This window comes from Lucilia sericata, unplaced genomic scaffold, assembly GCF_015586225.1.
Source record: "Lucilia sericata isolate MDLA Ls3-8-SP2 unplaced genomic scaffold, ASM1558622v1 Contig000337F_arrow, whole genome shotgun sequence".
Taxonomy (NCBI): Eukaryota; Metazoa; Arthropoda; class Insecta; order Diptera; family Calliphoridae; genus Lucilia; species Lucilia sericata.
Window position 1 is genome coordinate 61,615 of NW_023994357.1, and position 17,558 is coordinate 79,172.

At 25.8% G+C, this 17,558-nt stretch overlaps 1 protein-coding gene across 1 annotated transcript; it reads left to right on the top strand.

Annotated features, from left to right (window-relative positions):
- The first annotated feature begins 4,047 nt into the window (after positions 1 to 4,047).
- LOC119603791 (protein bunched, class 1/class 3/D/E isoforms) lies at positions 4,048 to 17,197 on the top strand. The gene is made up of 2 exons (XM_037955960.1): positions 4,048 to 5,058; positions 16,348 to 17,197. The coding sequence occupies exons 1-2, from the start codon at positions 4,957 to 4,959 to the stop codon at positions 16,819 to 16,821; spliced, it is 576 nt and encodes a 191-aa protein (XP_037811888.1). The 5' UTR covers positions 4,048 to 4,956; the 3' UTR covers positions 16,822 to 17,197.
- The last annotated feature ends 361 nt before the right edge of the window (positions 17,198 to 17,558 follow it).

Consider the following 17,558-nt stretch of genomic DNA (forward strand, 5'->3'; position numbering starts at 1 on the left):
CATTCTTATCAGCGAAAGTACTAAACTTAACAAACAACCTACCACTACACATTTTACTACGTACCTACATCGTATGTTTTGAAGTGTTTTTTTTTTTTTTTAATTTTATTTAATTTTTATGAAAATTTATACCACAAACACTGAAAAGCCCCAATATAGAGGAGAAACAGAGACCAACAAGAAAAAAACCACGCTATAATTTTTTGACACGCTGAAATAGAAGAAGTGTAAAATGAAAGAATAAATAAAATAAAATAGAAAATATATTTTGAAAAAAAAAAAAAAACTGTTTATGTGTAGAAAAAAAAATATCTATAAAAGAAATCTACTACGTCGCAAAAAAATATAAAATAAAATGTTTAACACTAATTAATACTCAAGATGTTTGCTTATTATGACAGAGTTTTTTTTATATATATATTTTTCTATAACAACATTTTAGTTGACAATTTGTTTATTTTATTATGATTTTGATAAAAAAAAATATATAGAATAATTAATAACAATAATAAAAAAATTAGCAGAGTTTTATTATAATAAACAACAACAGCAGCTATTATGGTGTTAATACCTATATTTTTGCAAAAAATAAAAATTAGCAAAAAATATTTGTTGACAAAATTTTTAAACCAATTTTGGGGAGTGGCACATTTAAGTTTTTTTTTTTTTAGCTAAATTAAATGTTATTTTTGATATTGTATTTTTTTATGGTTCAGAAAGGTGTTGTTTTTAAAGTAAGTCGGTCGGTCTGTTGTTTTTAGAACTATATTTAAAAATTTTAACAAATTTGGAGAAAAGTCATTCAAAATTCCAATCGTTAACTAAGTTAACATTATTTTTAAAAGCTGTAATGCAAAAAAAGTCTAGTGTTTTAACTTGTCTATTGATTGGCATATAGACCAATCTATTGACTAGTCTATGGATTAGTCTACTGACTAGTCTATGGATTAGTCTACTGACTAGTCTATGGACTATTCTATTGACTAGTGTATGGACTATTCTATTGACTAGTCTATGGACTATTCTATTGACTAGTCTATGGACTATTCTATTGACTAGTCTATGGACTATTCTATTGACTAGTCTATTGACTAGTCTATGGACTAGTCTATTGACTAGTCTATGGGCTAGTCTATTGACTAGTCTATTGTCTAGTCTATGGATTAGTCTTTTGACTATTGTATCGACTATTCTATGGACTAGTCTTTGGACTAGCCTATTGTCTAGTCTATGGATTAGTCTTTTGACTACTATATCGACTATTCTATGGACCTAGTCTTTGGACTAGTCTATGGACTAGTTTTTGGACCAGGCTACTGACTAGTCTTTGGACTAGTCTAATGACTACTCTGTGGACTAGTCTATTGACTAGTCTATGGACTAGTCTATTGACTAGTCTATGGACTAGTCAATTGACAAGTCTATGGACTAGTCTATTGTCTAGTCTATGGACTACTCTATTGTCTAGCCTATGGACTAGTCCTTTGAATAGTGTATCGACTTCTCTATGGACTAGTCTATGGACTAGTCTTTGGACTAGTCTATGGACTAGTTTTTGGACTGGTCCATGGACTAGTCTATTGACTAGTCTATGGACTAGTCTATGGAGTAGTATTTTGATTAGTCTACGGACTATTCTATTAATTAGTCTATGGACTAAACTATTACGTAGTCTATGGACTAGTCTTTTGATTAGTCTATGGAATAGTCTATGGACTAGTCTTTTGATTAGTCTATGGAATAGTCTATGGACTAGTCTAGTGACTAGTCTATGGACTAATCTATTACCTGGAATAGTCTGTTGATTAGTATTTTGACTAGTATATGGACTAGTCTTTTGACTAGTCTATGGACTAGTCTATGGACTAGTCTATGAACTAGTCTTTTGATTAGTCTGTGGACTAGTCCATTGACTAATCTATAGACTACTCTATAGGCTACTCTATGGACTAGTCTTTGGACTAGTCTTTGGACTAGTCTTTGGACTAGTCTTTGGACTAGTATATTGACTAGTCTTTTGACTAGTCTATGGACTATTCTATTGACTAGTATATGGACTAGTCTATTGGCTAGTATGTGAACTAGTCTAGACTAGTCTATCGGCTACTCTATGGACTAGTCTTTGGACTAGTATATTGACTAGTCTATGGACTAGTCTTTGAACTAGTATATTGCCTAGTCTATGGACTAGTCTATTGACAAGTCTTTTGACTAGTATATGGACTAATCTATTGATTATTGACTAGTCTATGAACTAGTCTATGGACTAGCCTTTTGATTAGTCTGTGAACTAGTCTATTGACTAGTATATTGGTAAGTCTATTGATTAGTCTATTGACTAGTCTATGGGCTAGTATTTTGACTAGTCGATTTAATAGTGTGGTCTATGGACTAGTGTTTTAACTGGTCTGTGCACTAGTGTATAAACTAGTTTATGGACTAGTCAATAGATTAGTCTTTTGACTAGCCTTTTGACTTGTCTAGTCTCTCTACTATTGACTAGTCTATTGGCTAATCTATTGTCTAGTCTTTTGACCAGTTTTGGACAAGTCTTTTGACTAGTCTATGGGCTAGTCTATTGATATGTCTATTGACTAATCTATGGACTAGTATTTTGACTAGTCTATTTTCTAGTCTATTGACTAGACTACGGACTGGTCTATTGACTAGAGTATGGACTGGTCTATTGATTAGTATATGGACTAGTCCATGAACCGTGACTAGTGTCTGGACTAGTCTATTGACTAGCATCTTAATTAGTCAATTGACTATTATCTTAACTAGTCTATGAACTAGTTTATTGACTCGTGGACTAGTCTATATATTAGTCTATAGACTAGTCCATTGTCTAATCTATGGACTAGTCTATTGAATTGTCCATTAACTAGTGTATGCCTAGTCTATTGACTTGTCTAGTAACTAGTGTATGGACTAGTATATTGACTACTCCATGGACTGGTCTTAACTAGTAAATTTACTATGGACTAGTAGTTTATTAACCAGTAAGCTATCAATATATTGATATAGACCATTGCCTACTCTATGGACTAGTCTATAAACTAAATTTAAATATTAACAATAAACCTAGCGGTTGTATAACCAAAATTGTGTTAAAAATTATAAAAATTTCTTTGTTGTTTTGCAACCATCAACCAGCCCTTTTTAAGAAAAAAAAAAAAGAAGAAATGAATTGTTTGTTTTATGATTCTAAAATTATATGTAGATTAGATAATGTGTTTTTGTAAAGAAAACAAACAAGCCTTTTTTTTGTGGTGCTAAAAAATATATGAATTTAATTTTGCTATAATTTAATAAAATGAAAAAGAAAACAACAATATATGATGACGTTATCAATTAAATTGTTACAAAAAATTCAGACGAAAAGGCAAATAACAAATAAAAATACGTACGTTTCACATTTTTTTTGTCGAATTAACTTTTGGCTTTTGTTCATTTCAGTTAAGAAGATGTTCATAATAATAAATTTAAACATTTAGTTTTTTTTGGATAATTTTTTACGTATTTTGTGGATTTTTATAGCAAAAAATTTTTGTCTTTAGCTGCTGGTTTTTTGAGGTTGTGTTTGTTAAAAATTTTCAGGTATCTATCTACCTGTTTTTTTTTTTTTTTTTTTTTTCAAAAGAGAGAGAGAGAGAGAGCTATTGCTCTCTAGTTGAAAACATATGTCGCAGTTTATAGAGAGCAGGTAGTTTTTTAAACATTTTAATGCGCATGTGTTTTTAAAAGAGTGTTTTCTGGTTTTTCTTTTGCCTTATAAAGTAAATTAATAGAGTGTTTTCTGTTGAATAACACTCAATTTCAATTGATTTATTTTACACATTGAGTGCTTTTTAACACATTTTATATAATTTTAGTTAAAGCATAATAGCGAAGCAGAGAGAGAGAGAGAAAGAGAGTGTGTGTTAGAGATTTAGAGAGTGTTTAGAATATTTGAATGAATTTTAATAATTTAGAAATTTTTAGAAGCTAAAAACATATAAAAGTCTCTTTAATATTTAGCAGACTTTCAGTCGCCTTTCAAAACTGTTAAAGAAAACATTATTGTACTTTTTTTTATAAAAAAAAATAAATTTTTATAAAATTTTTTTAAAAAACTAAATAAAATTCTTAAAAAATTTATTTGAAATAAAAAGAACTTTTTTTATTATAACAAAGAAAAAACCCTATAAAGTGTTCAAATTAAACTCTTGAGTTGAAATAAAACCAAAATTACTCTTTTGAGATAAAATAAAGCTTTTCAAAAAAAAAAAGCTTTTTATAAGCACCGGTTGGTGGTTGCTCTTAAGCTCAATTATATGCTCTTTTTAAATAAAAACTCAAAATTTTCATGTATATTGTAAGGTTTTCTTATACAGAAAATCAGTTATTGCTAAACGTTTGCTTAAAAAACACTACAAAACTAAAACAATATTAATTTAAAAAAAAATTATAAAAAATAATAAAAAAAAATTTTTTAAAAAAGAAGAAGAAAAAGAAAGAAATCATTTCATATACAATATAGATTTGGTGCCTTTGCTCACACATAAAAAATTTTTTAATAACAAAAAATTGAAAATAAATTTAAAGAAAAAATTAAAAAAAATTTTAATAAATAAAAACTTTAAAAAATTTAATAAAATTAAAAATTATTAAACAAAATCAAACAGAAAACAGCTTGAAATTAATAAAAACCCAAAAAAAACTGTGATTTAAAATAAAACAAGAAATTTAAATAAAAAAAGAAATAAAATTTTTATAAAAATAAAACCCAAAATACAACACATATCACTTTTAAAAAGTGTTTTTTTATTGAAAAAAAATCTCACAAAATCTCAAAAGACTGTGTTTAAGCCTGAAAGCTAAGAACTTTCTATAAACTTTATAACAAAAGAAAAAAAATTTTTAAAAATTCAATTTAAACAATTTATATTGAAAAAACTTGTAATCAACAATAAAATGTTGGGTACCATGTCTATGCGTCAACCAGAAAATTGGTTATATGAAATTTGGCAAAAGGGCCAGGACAGCCCCTGCTATGTGATGGTGCCAAATGCTAAAGTACGTATTAAAATAAAAAAACATTTTTTTTTTTTGTTCAAAAAACACTCATAAATTTTTATTGATTTTGCACTAAAAACCTAACTACTACATAGATAGATATTAAATAGAAACGAGTAGAAATTAGACAAAATATAGGAAAAATGGAAAAATGTAAAAATAATAGTGGTGACAACTAATTAAGCAAAAAAACAAAAATTTAGTATAAAACAAAGAAACCATGAAAAAAGTTGAGTAATTGGCAACAGAAATTGCAAAAATTTAATAAAAAATTAAAAATAAATTTTTTAAATTAAATTTTAATAAAAAATAAGTTTAAAAAAAATTTTTAATAAAATTGTCAAAATGAAGTTTTGAAGTTAGAGTTAAAGAAAATAATTTTAGAAAAAATTTTTTCAATAAAAAACAAATTAAATTAAAACATTAAACAAAGAACTTTTGAAAAAATTAAAAAAAAATATATATATATATATATAAAAATTAATTAAATTAAAATAAAAAAATATAAAGCTTTAAAAATTAAAAACAAAATGTGTCTAAATATTATTTATAAATTAAAAAAAAAAATTTTTAAATTTTATATTTTAAGTTTTAATTTAATTAAAAAATGAGTAAAAAAATTAAGAAAATTTTTAATTTAAAAAAATTGTCTAAAATTGGAACTAAATTGCATAAAAATTAAAAAAAAAAATATATATTTAAAAATAACTTAAATTACAAATTGGAAAAAGTTTTTAAAAGAAATTGACAATAAAAGTTCATTTAATAAAAAAAAAATTAAACAAAATTGATGAAAAAATCGAAAATTTTTAAAATATTTGCCAAACTTTTGAAAGCTGTACAGTTTTTATTAAATTCTTTAAATTGAAAAGCTTTTACAACTTGTAAAAGTCTAAATTGCTGCCATTTTTTTTTTGAAAATTAAATTAAATAACTTAAAAGCTTTCTTAAAACTTTTAAAAGTCTAAATTCCTGCAGTTTATAGCAAATTTAATAAAATAACTTTCATCCACTTAAAAAGCTAAATGAACCTATAAGCTTTATTGCTTATAACTTTTAAAAAGTCTAAATTCCTCAACTTTTTGGCAAACTTTAAACAACTAACAAAAAAGCTTAAAGAATTTGTTAAAGTAAAGTTAAAATAAAGCTTTTCTAAAATAGCAAACTTTCAAAATTTGAAAATTTTTTAATTTTAGTAAAATAGATGAATTTTGTTAAAATAGAAAAAAAAAAATCATAAATTTTTGAAAAGCTAACTTTTTAAAAACCGAACAAATTTGTGAATAATGCTCCAATTCTCAGCAGAATCTAGCATATGAAATTTAAAGGAACATTTTAAAAATAATTATAAAAAGCTGATTTTTCATGAACTTTTTTTAAAGAAAACTTTTAAAAATTTAAATTTTTGTATAAGCTTTTTGTAAAATTTTATAAAATAAAATATGTGAATGTAAAAGCTAAAAGAATCATATTAAAAACAAAAAGCTTAAAGCTTAAAAACTTTTCTAAACAATTTGTTTGGCAAACTTTTCTTTTTGTGAGCTTTCCCTTAAGAACTTTTTAAACTTCAAATTCGTTTACATTTTGTCAAACTAAACAAAGCTAAAACAACCAATACAAAATATTTAAAGCTTTTCAATTCGATTTGCTTTTGGTTAACTTTTCTTTTTGTGAGCATTTTCTTAAGAACTTTTGAAACTTCAAATTCGTTTATTTTGTGTAAAACTTAACAGCTAAAACAATTATTTGAAAAATAAACCTTTATTTAAAGCTTTTCTATTCGATTTCTTTAGCAAACTTTTCTTCACTGTGAAATTTTTCTTAAGAAATTTTAAAACTTCAAATTCGTTTTCATTTTGCTAAACTTAAAGCTAAAAAATAAGCTTTTGAACAGTTTTTCAAACAATAAATTCATTAATATCTCATTTGTAAACTTTTTCTTAAGAACTTTTAAAACTTAAAGTTGTTCCTTAGATAACTTGTACTTAAGAACTTTTGAAACTTCAAAGCGTTTAAAGCTTTTAAAACTGTTTTTCTAACATTAAACTATTAAAAAAATTTGTTGTAAATTATTGAAGTTTTTTTTGGAAAGCTTTTGCAAACTTGAGTTTGCGCAAACAAAGCGTAAAACTGCACAAACTCACAAAACAAATGGAAAAATTAGGTTTTCGATTATCTAACTGAAGCAGAGTTTTAGCCAAACGAAAACAGATTTGTGCAAACCACTTACTTGTCTTTAATAGCAACCTTTCTAATCATATTTATGAGCTTGGCAATTTGCGCAAACGTAAAAATTTTCTAATTTAAACTTTCTACAGCTTTGATTTACTATTTCCAAAACAAACTGTCAAACTGTTTTTGATTAAAACTACAATTTTATTCAAATTTATGTATTAATTGACTTTTGCTTTAAACAAATTTTAAAAATTATTCAAAATGCTTGCCACCTACTTTTTTACAAAAATTAATTCAATAACTTTTGAAAATATTAGACAACATGTAAAACAAGCACCCACTTAACAATCTTAAAATATATTTTGTAAAGTGCTGCCCACATATTGAGAATAGACAAAATATTGAAACATGTCATAAAAAAATGCACTTGAAATTTTTAGAAAAAACTAACCTTAAATTAGCTAAATATTACAACTAGAAAAAAAACACTTGTTTTAAGGTTTTTTTTTTCGAAAAAAAAAACTACCTGCTGTTTAGTTCTGCTCAGTTTGAGGTCAATTTCCCAACATGTGTTGTTTTTACAAAAAATATCTATTGTCTCTGTTGTGCCTTCTTTGTCTTTTATAAAAATTATATGTGATGTTTAAGAATTTAGACGCCTTTAGTTGATGATTATTTGTCTGATTTATCTTATTGTTTGGCATCCAATTGCGTTGGTCAAAGACAGACACGCAAACACTTTTAAAGTGTTTTTTATATTTATTTTTGAAATCTCAGCTGTTTGTTTTTTATATATATATAAAATTAAATTTAGTACTGAGTTTTTCTATCTCTCTCTCCAGTTGTTTAAAATGATTCATATTTGTTTTATTAATCCAAAGCAAAGGCAAACCATTTTTCTTTACAATTCAAGTTCACATAAGTTTGAATATTTTTGAAAAGAAAATTTTAATATATTTTTTAAATTTGCCCTTTAAAATGTTTTTAAGTTTATTAAAAGAGATTTTAAAGATTAACATGTTTTACGGGGGGAATTTTTAGAAAATTTAGGTATAAATCTTTTTAATTTTTGAAAAAAAGAAAACAATTTTTATTTAAATGAATCATTTGCCAGAGGTATAGGGGGAAACACTTATAAGATTTATTGAAAAACAACTTTTTGGCAACTGTTTAGAGTATTTAAAAACTTATTTTGTTGCTGGCAACATGTTGCTAAGGATGAATATATTTTCTTTAACAAAATTTGTCAAATAAATCCAATTTTATATGTTGATTATTTTTATAAACAAATTCATTAAAATTTTACTTGTTTAGATTAATTATAAACAATTTTTGAATGCTGGCAACATGTTGCTAAGGAATTCTAGACTAATCCATAGTTTGGTCTATAGTCTATTCTATAATCTATTGCATAGTCTAGTCAATATTATAGTCTCATCTATAGTTTTAGTTTATAGTCTAGTCTAAAGTCGAGTCGATAGTCTAATCTTTAGTCTAGTCTATGGTCTTGTTTATAGACTTGTCTAAAGTCTAGTCTATGGTCTAGTCTATAGTATAATATATAGTCTAGTCTATAATCTAGTGTATAGTCGAGTCTATAGTCTAGTCTATAGCCTAGTCTATAGCCTAGTCTATAGCCTAGTCTAGTCAATAGTCTAGTCTAAAGTCTAGTCTATAGTCTAGTCTATAGTCTAGTCTATAGTCTAGTCTATAGTCTAGTCTATAGTCTAGTCTATAGTCTAGTCTATAGTCTAGTCTATAGTCTAGCCTATAGTCTAGCCTATAGTCTAGCCTATAGTCTAGCCTATAGTCTAGTCTATAGTTTAGTCTATAGTCTAGTCTATAGCCTAGTGTATAGTCTAGTCTATAGTCTAGTCTATAGTCTAGTCTATAGTCTAGTCTATAGTCTAGTCTATAGTCTAGTCTATAGTCTAGTCTATAGTCTAGTCTATAGTCTAGTCTATAGTCTAGTCTATAGTCTAGTCTATAGTCTAGTCTATAGTCTAGTCTATAGTCTAGTCTATAGTCTAGTCTATAGTCTAGTCTATAGCATAGTCTATAGTCTAGTCTATAGCATAGTCTATAGTCTAGTCTATAGTGTAGTCTATAGTCTAGTCTAGTCTAGTCTATAGTCTAGTCTATAGTCTAGTCTATAGTCTAGTCTATAGTCTAGTCTATAGTCTAGTCTATAGTCTAGTCTATAGTCTAGTCTATAGTCTAGTCTATAGTCTAGTCTATAGTCTAGTCTATAGTCTAGTCTATAGTCTAGTCTATAGTCTAGTCTATAGTCTAGTCTATAGTCTAGTCTATAGTCTAGTCTATAGTCTAGTCTATAGTCTAGTCTATAGTCTAGTCTATAGTCTAGTCTATAGTCTAGTCTATAGTCTAGTCTATAGTCTAGTCTATAGTCTAGTCTATAGTCTAGTCTATAGTGTAGTCTATAGTCTAGTCTACAGTTTAGTCTATAAGCTAGTTTATAATCTAGTCTACTGTCTAACCTATAGTCTAGTCTATAATCTAGTCTACAGTCTAACCCATAGTCTGATTCATAGTCTATAGTCTAGTCTATAGCCAATTCTATTGCCTAGTCTATAGTCTAGTATATAGTCAAGTATATAGTCTAGTCTATAGTTTAGTCTATAGTCTAGTCTATAGTCTAGTCTACAGTCTAGTCTTGTCTACAGTCTAGTCTAGTCTAGTCTACAGTCTAGTCTACAGTCTAGTCTATAGTCTAGTCTATAGTCAAGTCTATAGTCAAGTCTATAGTCAAGTCTATAGTCAAGTCTATAGTCTAGTCTATAGTCTAGTCTATAGTCAAGTCTATAGTCAAGTCTATAGTCTAGTCTATAGTCTAGTCTATAGTCAAGTCTATAGTCTAGTCTATAGTCTAGTCTATAGTCTAGTCTATAGTCTAGTCTATAGTCTAGTCTATAGTCTAGTCTATAGTCTAGTCTATAGTCTAGTCTATAGTCTAGTCTATAGTCTAGTCTACAGTCTAGTCTATAGTCTAGTCTACAGTCTAGTCTATAGTCTAGTCTATAATCTAGACTACAGCCTAGCCTGTAGTCTGGCCTATAATCTAATCATTAGTCTAGTCTATAGTCCAAAATCGATTGAAAATAGTTTCTTATATAAAAAGCTTAAAGTTTAAGTAAAATTGTTAAAAATTTTATAATTTTCTTAACATTTAGAAAGAACATTTTTTTAAAAAATTACTGTTTACTCATTCTTTTTGTTGCTGTTGTGTGGCATTTGTTTTAATAATAATTTTTTTATACAGATATATTTTTAAACACACTCTACTTCCTTTATATTATATGTTATTAACAGATCTTTAAATAAATTTTATGAATGAGCCAAACATTTATAAGCTAATAATTAAGCAAAAACATTTAGACAATAATTTAGATATTAATTTTTTGTGTTTTTTATTTAACCAGACAAAACAAGCAAATAAATTTATAAAAAAAAAATATTATAGAAAATTTTGTGTTTTGTTGGAAATTTGAAATTTTGCCAACAAAACCAAAAAAATAAAAAAAAATATTTTACTATTTTTAACTTGAAGAAATAATGATTGTTTGTAGTTGTTAGCTAAACAAGCCTATTTGCAAAGGCACCAATCAAGTCAGCAGCCATAATTGGTGGCTGTTTTCGAACAACAAAACATAATTTTATTTTTTTTTTTAGTGGATTTTTTCGATTTTGTTATAAGTTATTAAAATTCATTGTTAAAAATACCAGTTCGAACTGGTTTTTTAATATGTTAAATAAAGGTGTTAATTTTTGTGGTTATTGTTAATGTTGATTTTTTTTTTTTGCAAAAAGAAATAAATTTAACTTAAACTGGTTTAATAAAGTTTATTAAAATTTTTAGCGATTTTTTCGTTCTTAAACAATTTAATTTTTTCTTTTTAAACTATTTTAACTATTTTAAAGGTAAATTTAATTAAAATTTAATTATAAAAATAAATTCCTTATAATGTTTTTTATTTATAAAAGAAATTTCATTAAAATCCCTTTTAAAATGTAGAAATTATAAGCATTTTTCTAAATTAACCATTTTCTTTACAAGTTTCATTTCATTATTTACATAACAGCAACAACAATAACACAGTGTTTTGTTTACTTTCTTATGCCTGTATTATTACAATAACAATTGTTTTCCTTTGTTTACCTTTTTTGGTTTTACACAAATTGAAACTCAATCAAAGAGAGTGTTTGGCTTAGTTTTATTAGTGTGTGTGTGTGTTTGTAGACTAGATTATAGATAAAGATTATAGACTAGATTCTAGTCTAATCACTAGAATATAGACTATAGAACTATTATGTAAACTATTTATCAAAAGTTGAGGGGCTAAAGCGGTATTATTCGCTAAAAAAATGTATTGAATAAAGTACAATGTACTGAATTTTCCATGCCTGGCTTGTGCTGATGTGTTTTGTTGTTTTTTTGCTCTTAGTGGTGGGAAAAAAATGACATTTCTTAAAGTATTAAAGATAAATTAAAAATTTTTTAAGAATTCTTTAAGATTTTGAACATATTTGTATTAAATTTAATGTTATATTTTAGTTAAACTTTATATTTAACACTTTAGAAACTTGTTTACTTTATTATCAGTTTAAAAAGGGGTGTGGTTTTAATTTAATTTAAAAACCTTAATTTTTGACGTTAAACGTACGTAGTTTATATTATTTAAATTTGTGTTTTCAATAAATTTATTGCCAAATTTTGTTGTTTATTTATAAAATTAACATATAACTATTATAAAAGAATACAAACATGCTTTTATTTCAAACAAAAATTTAAATATTTTGGCATTTTATTGAAAAAAAACCTCATAAATTTTAAATTGTTTCATGGAAACAATAGGTTTATTTCAAATAACCTTGTATGTTTGTTTTTTCAAACAAATTTTCTTTTACTTTTCCTAATAGCCAACATATTTTCATACACGTGGTTGTGTTAAAATTAATATTTTGTCATAGGGAAAATCAGCGTAGAAACAAATGAAAAAAACTTTGTTTTTTTTTCACCACAAACATTTTCAAAAACAAAATAATTATTTTGCTTATTATGATTAACAATAATATGAATAATTTTCTTAAGTTTGGTTGGCATAAATCCAAATTATTGCTTGTCATAAAAAAAGAAACATTTAAAAAGTTTTAAATAAGGAAATTAACAGCAAAAAGTTTTATCCATTTTGTATAAAACTCTGCCCTGCGGTTTTGTTTTAATCTTAAGGGGATTTTAGTTGTTGTTTTTTTTTAAGATTATTTCTTTCAACAAAAAGCAGCCTTTGATTTGTAGACATAAATAAATATCTGTTATTCATTATGTTTTCATTTATTAAAAGATCTATAAATAAATTTAAAAGAAACCCAACAGCACTGAAAGAAATCTATTTTTATTTTATAAATAAAACATTAACAAAAATCTATATTAAATATGATTTTTTACCCTGACATATTTTAAACAGAGAAAATTTTCAAAAATAAAAGACCTTTTTCTAAACATAAACAGTTTTTTCAGTCTATTTCTGTTAACAAATCATCTTCATAATGATCCTTAAATACTCAAATTACCTTTTCAAATAAAAAAAAAACTTAAGTGTGTCATTCACTTGAAACTTAATATGTACATGCTTGGCCTAAATTTAACGTTTATCCTCCATATAGATTTGTTTAAATTCTATAAATCTGACGTTTGTCTTTGAAAAACAAACAATTGACGTTTTTTAAATTTATGTTGTTTCTTTGAAGATGTTCTATTATTGTTAAGAGAATGGTATCGGTTGCTAAAAATCATGCTGTTAGAAGGTTTTTTGTTATTGTTTATAATTTTTAACAAAAAATCATGCTGTATTTGTATGATAAATTACAAATTCGTGCAAATTTGTTTGATATTTCATGTTATAAAAAGTGGCCAGCAACATGTTGCTAAACAAATTTGTCATAAAATTGGGATTTTTTTATTAAAATTTAATTATTTTTTTAACTTAGAGCTGTTTTTGCAAAATTTTAAATATATTAAAATGTTGCTAAACATTATTAAAAGTTTCTAAACTCATGTTGCTAAACATTTTTTTATAAAAATTTCTTTTTTTTTATAAATAATAAATTGTTATAGCTATTTAAAGCAGTTTTGGAAGAATTTTTGTAATATCCAATGTTGCCAAGCAAATGTTGCTAAACAATATTGTAATTTTTTAGCCACATGTTGGCTAAACATTTGTATATAAAGAGATATTCAAATAAATCCAATAGTCTAAGCTAAATTTAAAACATATTGCTGTGAATTTAAATTAATTTAAATATTGTTTGCCAAATGTTGCTAAAAGAAACCTATTTCCTGTCAAATTGTTGAGCAACAACATGTTGCCAATAGAAAATTTCGCTTAAACCATAACCTTTCTATAATTTTCAAACTTAACTGAGAAATAAACTTTAAACACAATTCAAATCTTTTAAAATCTAATAACTGCAACATGTTGCTAATAAAAAATTATAACAGTTTAAAGGCCTCATGTTGCTAAACTTTAGTATAGAAGAAGTCTGAGAAATCTAGTCTTAAATATATTGAAAACATATTCATAAGAATTTTTTAAAGTTTAAAGTTTTTAAGTTTTAAAAATTAAAAGAAAAAATGTTGCCAGCAACATGTTGCCTAAATAAAAATTTCCTTAAAATGCTTAAATTTAAAGAAATTTAACTATTTAGTGTATAAAACGTTTAACAGTTAAAAAAATTTTATCAAATTTGTTGTTAGCAACATGTTGCTAAGAAAAAATTTTTCTTAAAACTTAAAAATTTAATATTTTTATAATATTTTTAAATTATAAATCAAAAACAATAATTAAAAATTAACAAATATTATTCAGCAACATGTTGCTAAACAAATTAAACATACGTTTTAAACAATATAACTTTCTAAACATTTCTATTTCATTCTTTTTAATTGCTTTTAATGGTCATTATTCTACAAAAAAAAGTCATTTGAAGGTCGCTCAGCTAATATACTTAAACCACTTATAGTAATAGATAAAATGCCATAAAACTGCAAAAAAAAGAAAATTATACTATTTTATCTTCTAGCTCAGTTAGTAACAAATAAATATAATGAAAATTAAATTTGTTCATGGTGTGCAAATATTGATTTAAAGATTTTTTTGTTGCCGCTGTTGTTGTGGTCGAGGTATGGCACCTTATATGATGATTCATTTTACAAATTATAAAAGGCCCCTATTTCTGCAATAAAAATACAAAACTTGCGTGTTACATTTAAGGCAGAAAAGAAAAAAAAAAACAGCTTAAAACTTAAAAAAAAACCCATTATGACATGTTGGTAATATTTTTACTATTTTTTTTATATAATTTCTATTTTATTTTCTTGTTACAAATAAAAAAACTACGTCAGGGTAATTAAGAAAAGCAAAAGTGTAAGCAAATATTAAATAATTCTTTAAAACATGTTGCTAAACATGTGCCTAAGCAAGCAGAGGTATTAGTTTAAACTTTAAACCTTTGTGTAGGCATTGTTATGGTATTTCTAAGAATTTCTTTTTGTTATGATTTATTATAGAAATAAATTGTTTGAAAAAGTACTTTTTTAAAAAGAAGAGGGGGATTTAGAAAAGCTTTTGTATGATGTAGTATAAACTAATTTTAGTTTATTGTACTTTTTCTATATGTTTGTTTGTTTTGCTTTTGTAATGTAAATCACTTTTTAACAAGTCTTTATAATACACATGTTCAAGATCTGGGATTATTTTCAAATAAAAAAACATGTGTTTAACAGATATTTTTTAAAGAAATCGATTAATTATTATAAAATTTTGATTGTATTAGCAACATGTTTAGCTTACACATGTATCTAAACAAGTTCCTAAACCTAAATTAAAATTTTGGAAAACTTTTTACTAATATTTCAAAGACTTTAATATAATTTAGAAAAAATAATATTTGTTTAACCAAGCAACATGTTGAGTTATATATAATATGTATCTAAACATATTGCTGAAGCTAAATTACTTGCTTTAGATAATTTAAAACAAATATATTAAGAAAATATATTAAATTTGATAAAAATAAGTTAAAGGTTTTTGTTGCAACATGAAACGTGAATCTAGCAACATGTTTAGTTTACTAGTTAGCTAAACAAGTTTCGGAACCTACAACCAATGTTTTAGTTATATAATTTTATAACAATATTTCACATAAATCTATTAAATATTGTAAAATTAGTTTAAGTTTTATGTTGCAACATGAAAAATCCTATTAGCAACATGTTTAGTTTATCAAGTAGCTAAACATGTTGTAGATTTCAATTTAAGAATTATAGAAAACTTAAAACTAATGTTTTTTATTCTAGTATCTGCTCTATTATAAAATTATTATAGGGTTTAGGTTGGAATATTACAAAAATCATACTTAGCAACATGTTTAGTTTAAAATGTAGCTAAACATGTAGTTGTTTACAAACTTAATACTAAAGTTTTTATTCTAATATCTTCTCTATTAGAAAATTTATTTAGGATTTATAGTTAAACATGAAAAGTCATTCTACCAACATGTTTAGTTGACAATGTAGCTAAACATGTTGCAGATTCCAAATCAACAGTTATAGAAAACTTAATACTTATGTTTTTATTCTATTATGTGCTGTATTATAAAATTATTATAAGGTTTAGGTTTTAGTATTAAAAAAATTATCCTAGCAACATGTTTAGTTTAATATGTAGCTAAACAAGTTGCTGATTCCAAACTAATAATTATAGAAAATTTAATACTAATGTTTTTATTCTATTTCTCTTTCTCTGTCTAAAAAATAGTTAAGTTTTAGGTTGTAAACTTTTCCTAGCAACATGTTTAGTTTGCCATGTAACTAAACATGTTGCTGATTCCTAAATAACTATTAAGAAAAGCTTAATTTTAAAGTTTTTATACTATTATCTGTTTTATTATAAAATTTGTTTAAGGTTTAGGTTGCAATATAAAAACTCATTCTTAGCAACATGTTTAATTTCAAATGTATAACAACATGTTGCTTATATTTAAACAACTACAAAGGAAAGCGTTTTACTAATAACTTTGTTCTCTCTATCATTTTAGGATCTCGTCAAATCCCATTTGATGATCGCCGTCCGTGAGGAGGTTGAGGTTCTTAAAGAGAAAATCTCCGAACTAATGGACAAAATCAATCAATTGGAAGTAGAGAATACCATACTGAAGGCAAATATGTCACAGGAAACATTGCAACAGTTGCAAATGCAAACACAATTGCAAATTGCCGGTACAACAGCGACCAATGGCAGTAATATGTTAACGGCTGCACCCACACCAGCCGCCATAACAGCAGCACCAGCAACAGTGGCCAACAACGTAGCCGGCAATACAGTCAATGCAGCAGCAACACCCCAGTCAAATGTAGGTAGTGGTACAGCAACACCTACCACACAACAAGCCGCCAATACAACCATAGTAACAGAACAAAGTGTAGATACTACACAACAGAATCTAAATGCTGTTAATAGCGAGGATAATCAGGGTTCAGCGGTACAGGCCACAAATGGACCCATGTCTTAAATTCTAAATTTTGTCGTTTAGCGCAGAGTCTTAGCTATACAACATGAAAATATTGTTGTCACTCAGTCTCCTCTATAAAAAACACTCACACTCTCAACACAAAAAAAAACCGAAAATATGGAGTGTTAAATTTTGTTTATTAATTTAACAAAATAAGATGCAACAACAAATAGAAACACTTAAGCAAAATTTTTTACACACTTTAACACACTCACCCTGTATCAAATCAAAAAAAGGATAATTATTGCTGATGCTGTTGCATATTTTGAAGTTGAAGGTGTCTAAGCCAAGGAGTTTAATATTAAAAATGTTTTGACATCAAAACATTTGTCCTTAACATATCCTTTTTTCAAAAAAAAAAAAAAAAAATAACCCAGCAAAAGCTTAAAAGTTTTAAAAACTTGTCCTTTTCTCTTTTAAAATTTGTCGCTGGTATTTTGGAACAAAATTTAATTGGCAAAAAGTGTTTGAGAGCCCAACTCTTAGAGTTTCTTTTGGTGTCTCTGGGGTTTAAAAGAAAAACTCTTGTTGCTGGCAAAAAGAAAAGCAACATTTTTTTTTAATTTATAATGTGATATAATTAAATAGTCCTTCTCCTGCCCTGAAAAAAAAGCCACGCCTCCTACCCGCCCTTAACTCCCTTAAAAAAAAACACTTGTTTCCTATTAAAATGAAAGAAAATTAGCTTAAACTTTAATTTTTTTTTTTTTTTGTAATTTATTAAGTTTTTTTTTATA

Excerpts from the sequence above, each read along its gene's own strand:
- LOC119603791 (XM_037955960.1), top strand. The coding sequence starts at position 4,957 with ATGTTGGGTACCATGTCTATGCGTCAACCAGAAAATTGGTTATATGAA. Across the intron at positions 5,059-16,347 it reads TGATGGTGCCAAATGCTAAA|GATCTCGTCAAATCCCATTT; the intron begins GTACGTATTAAA and ends CTATCATTTTAG.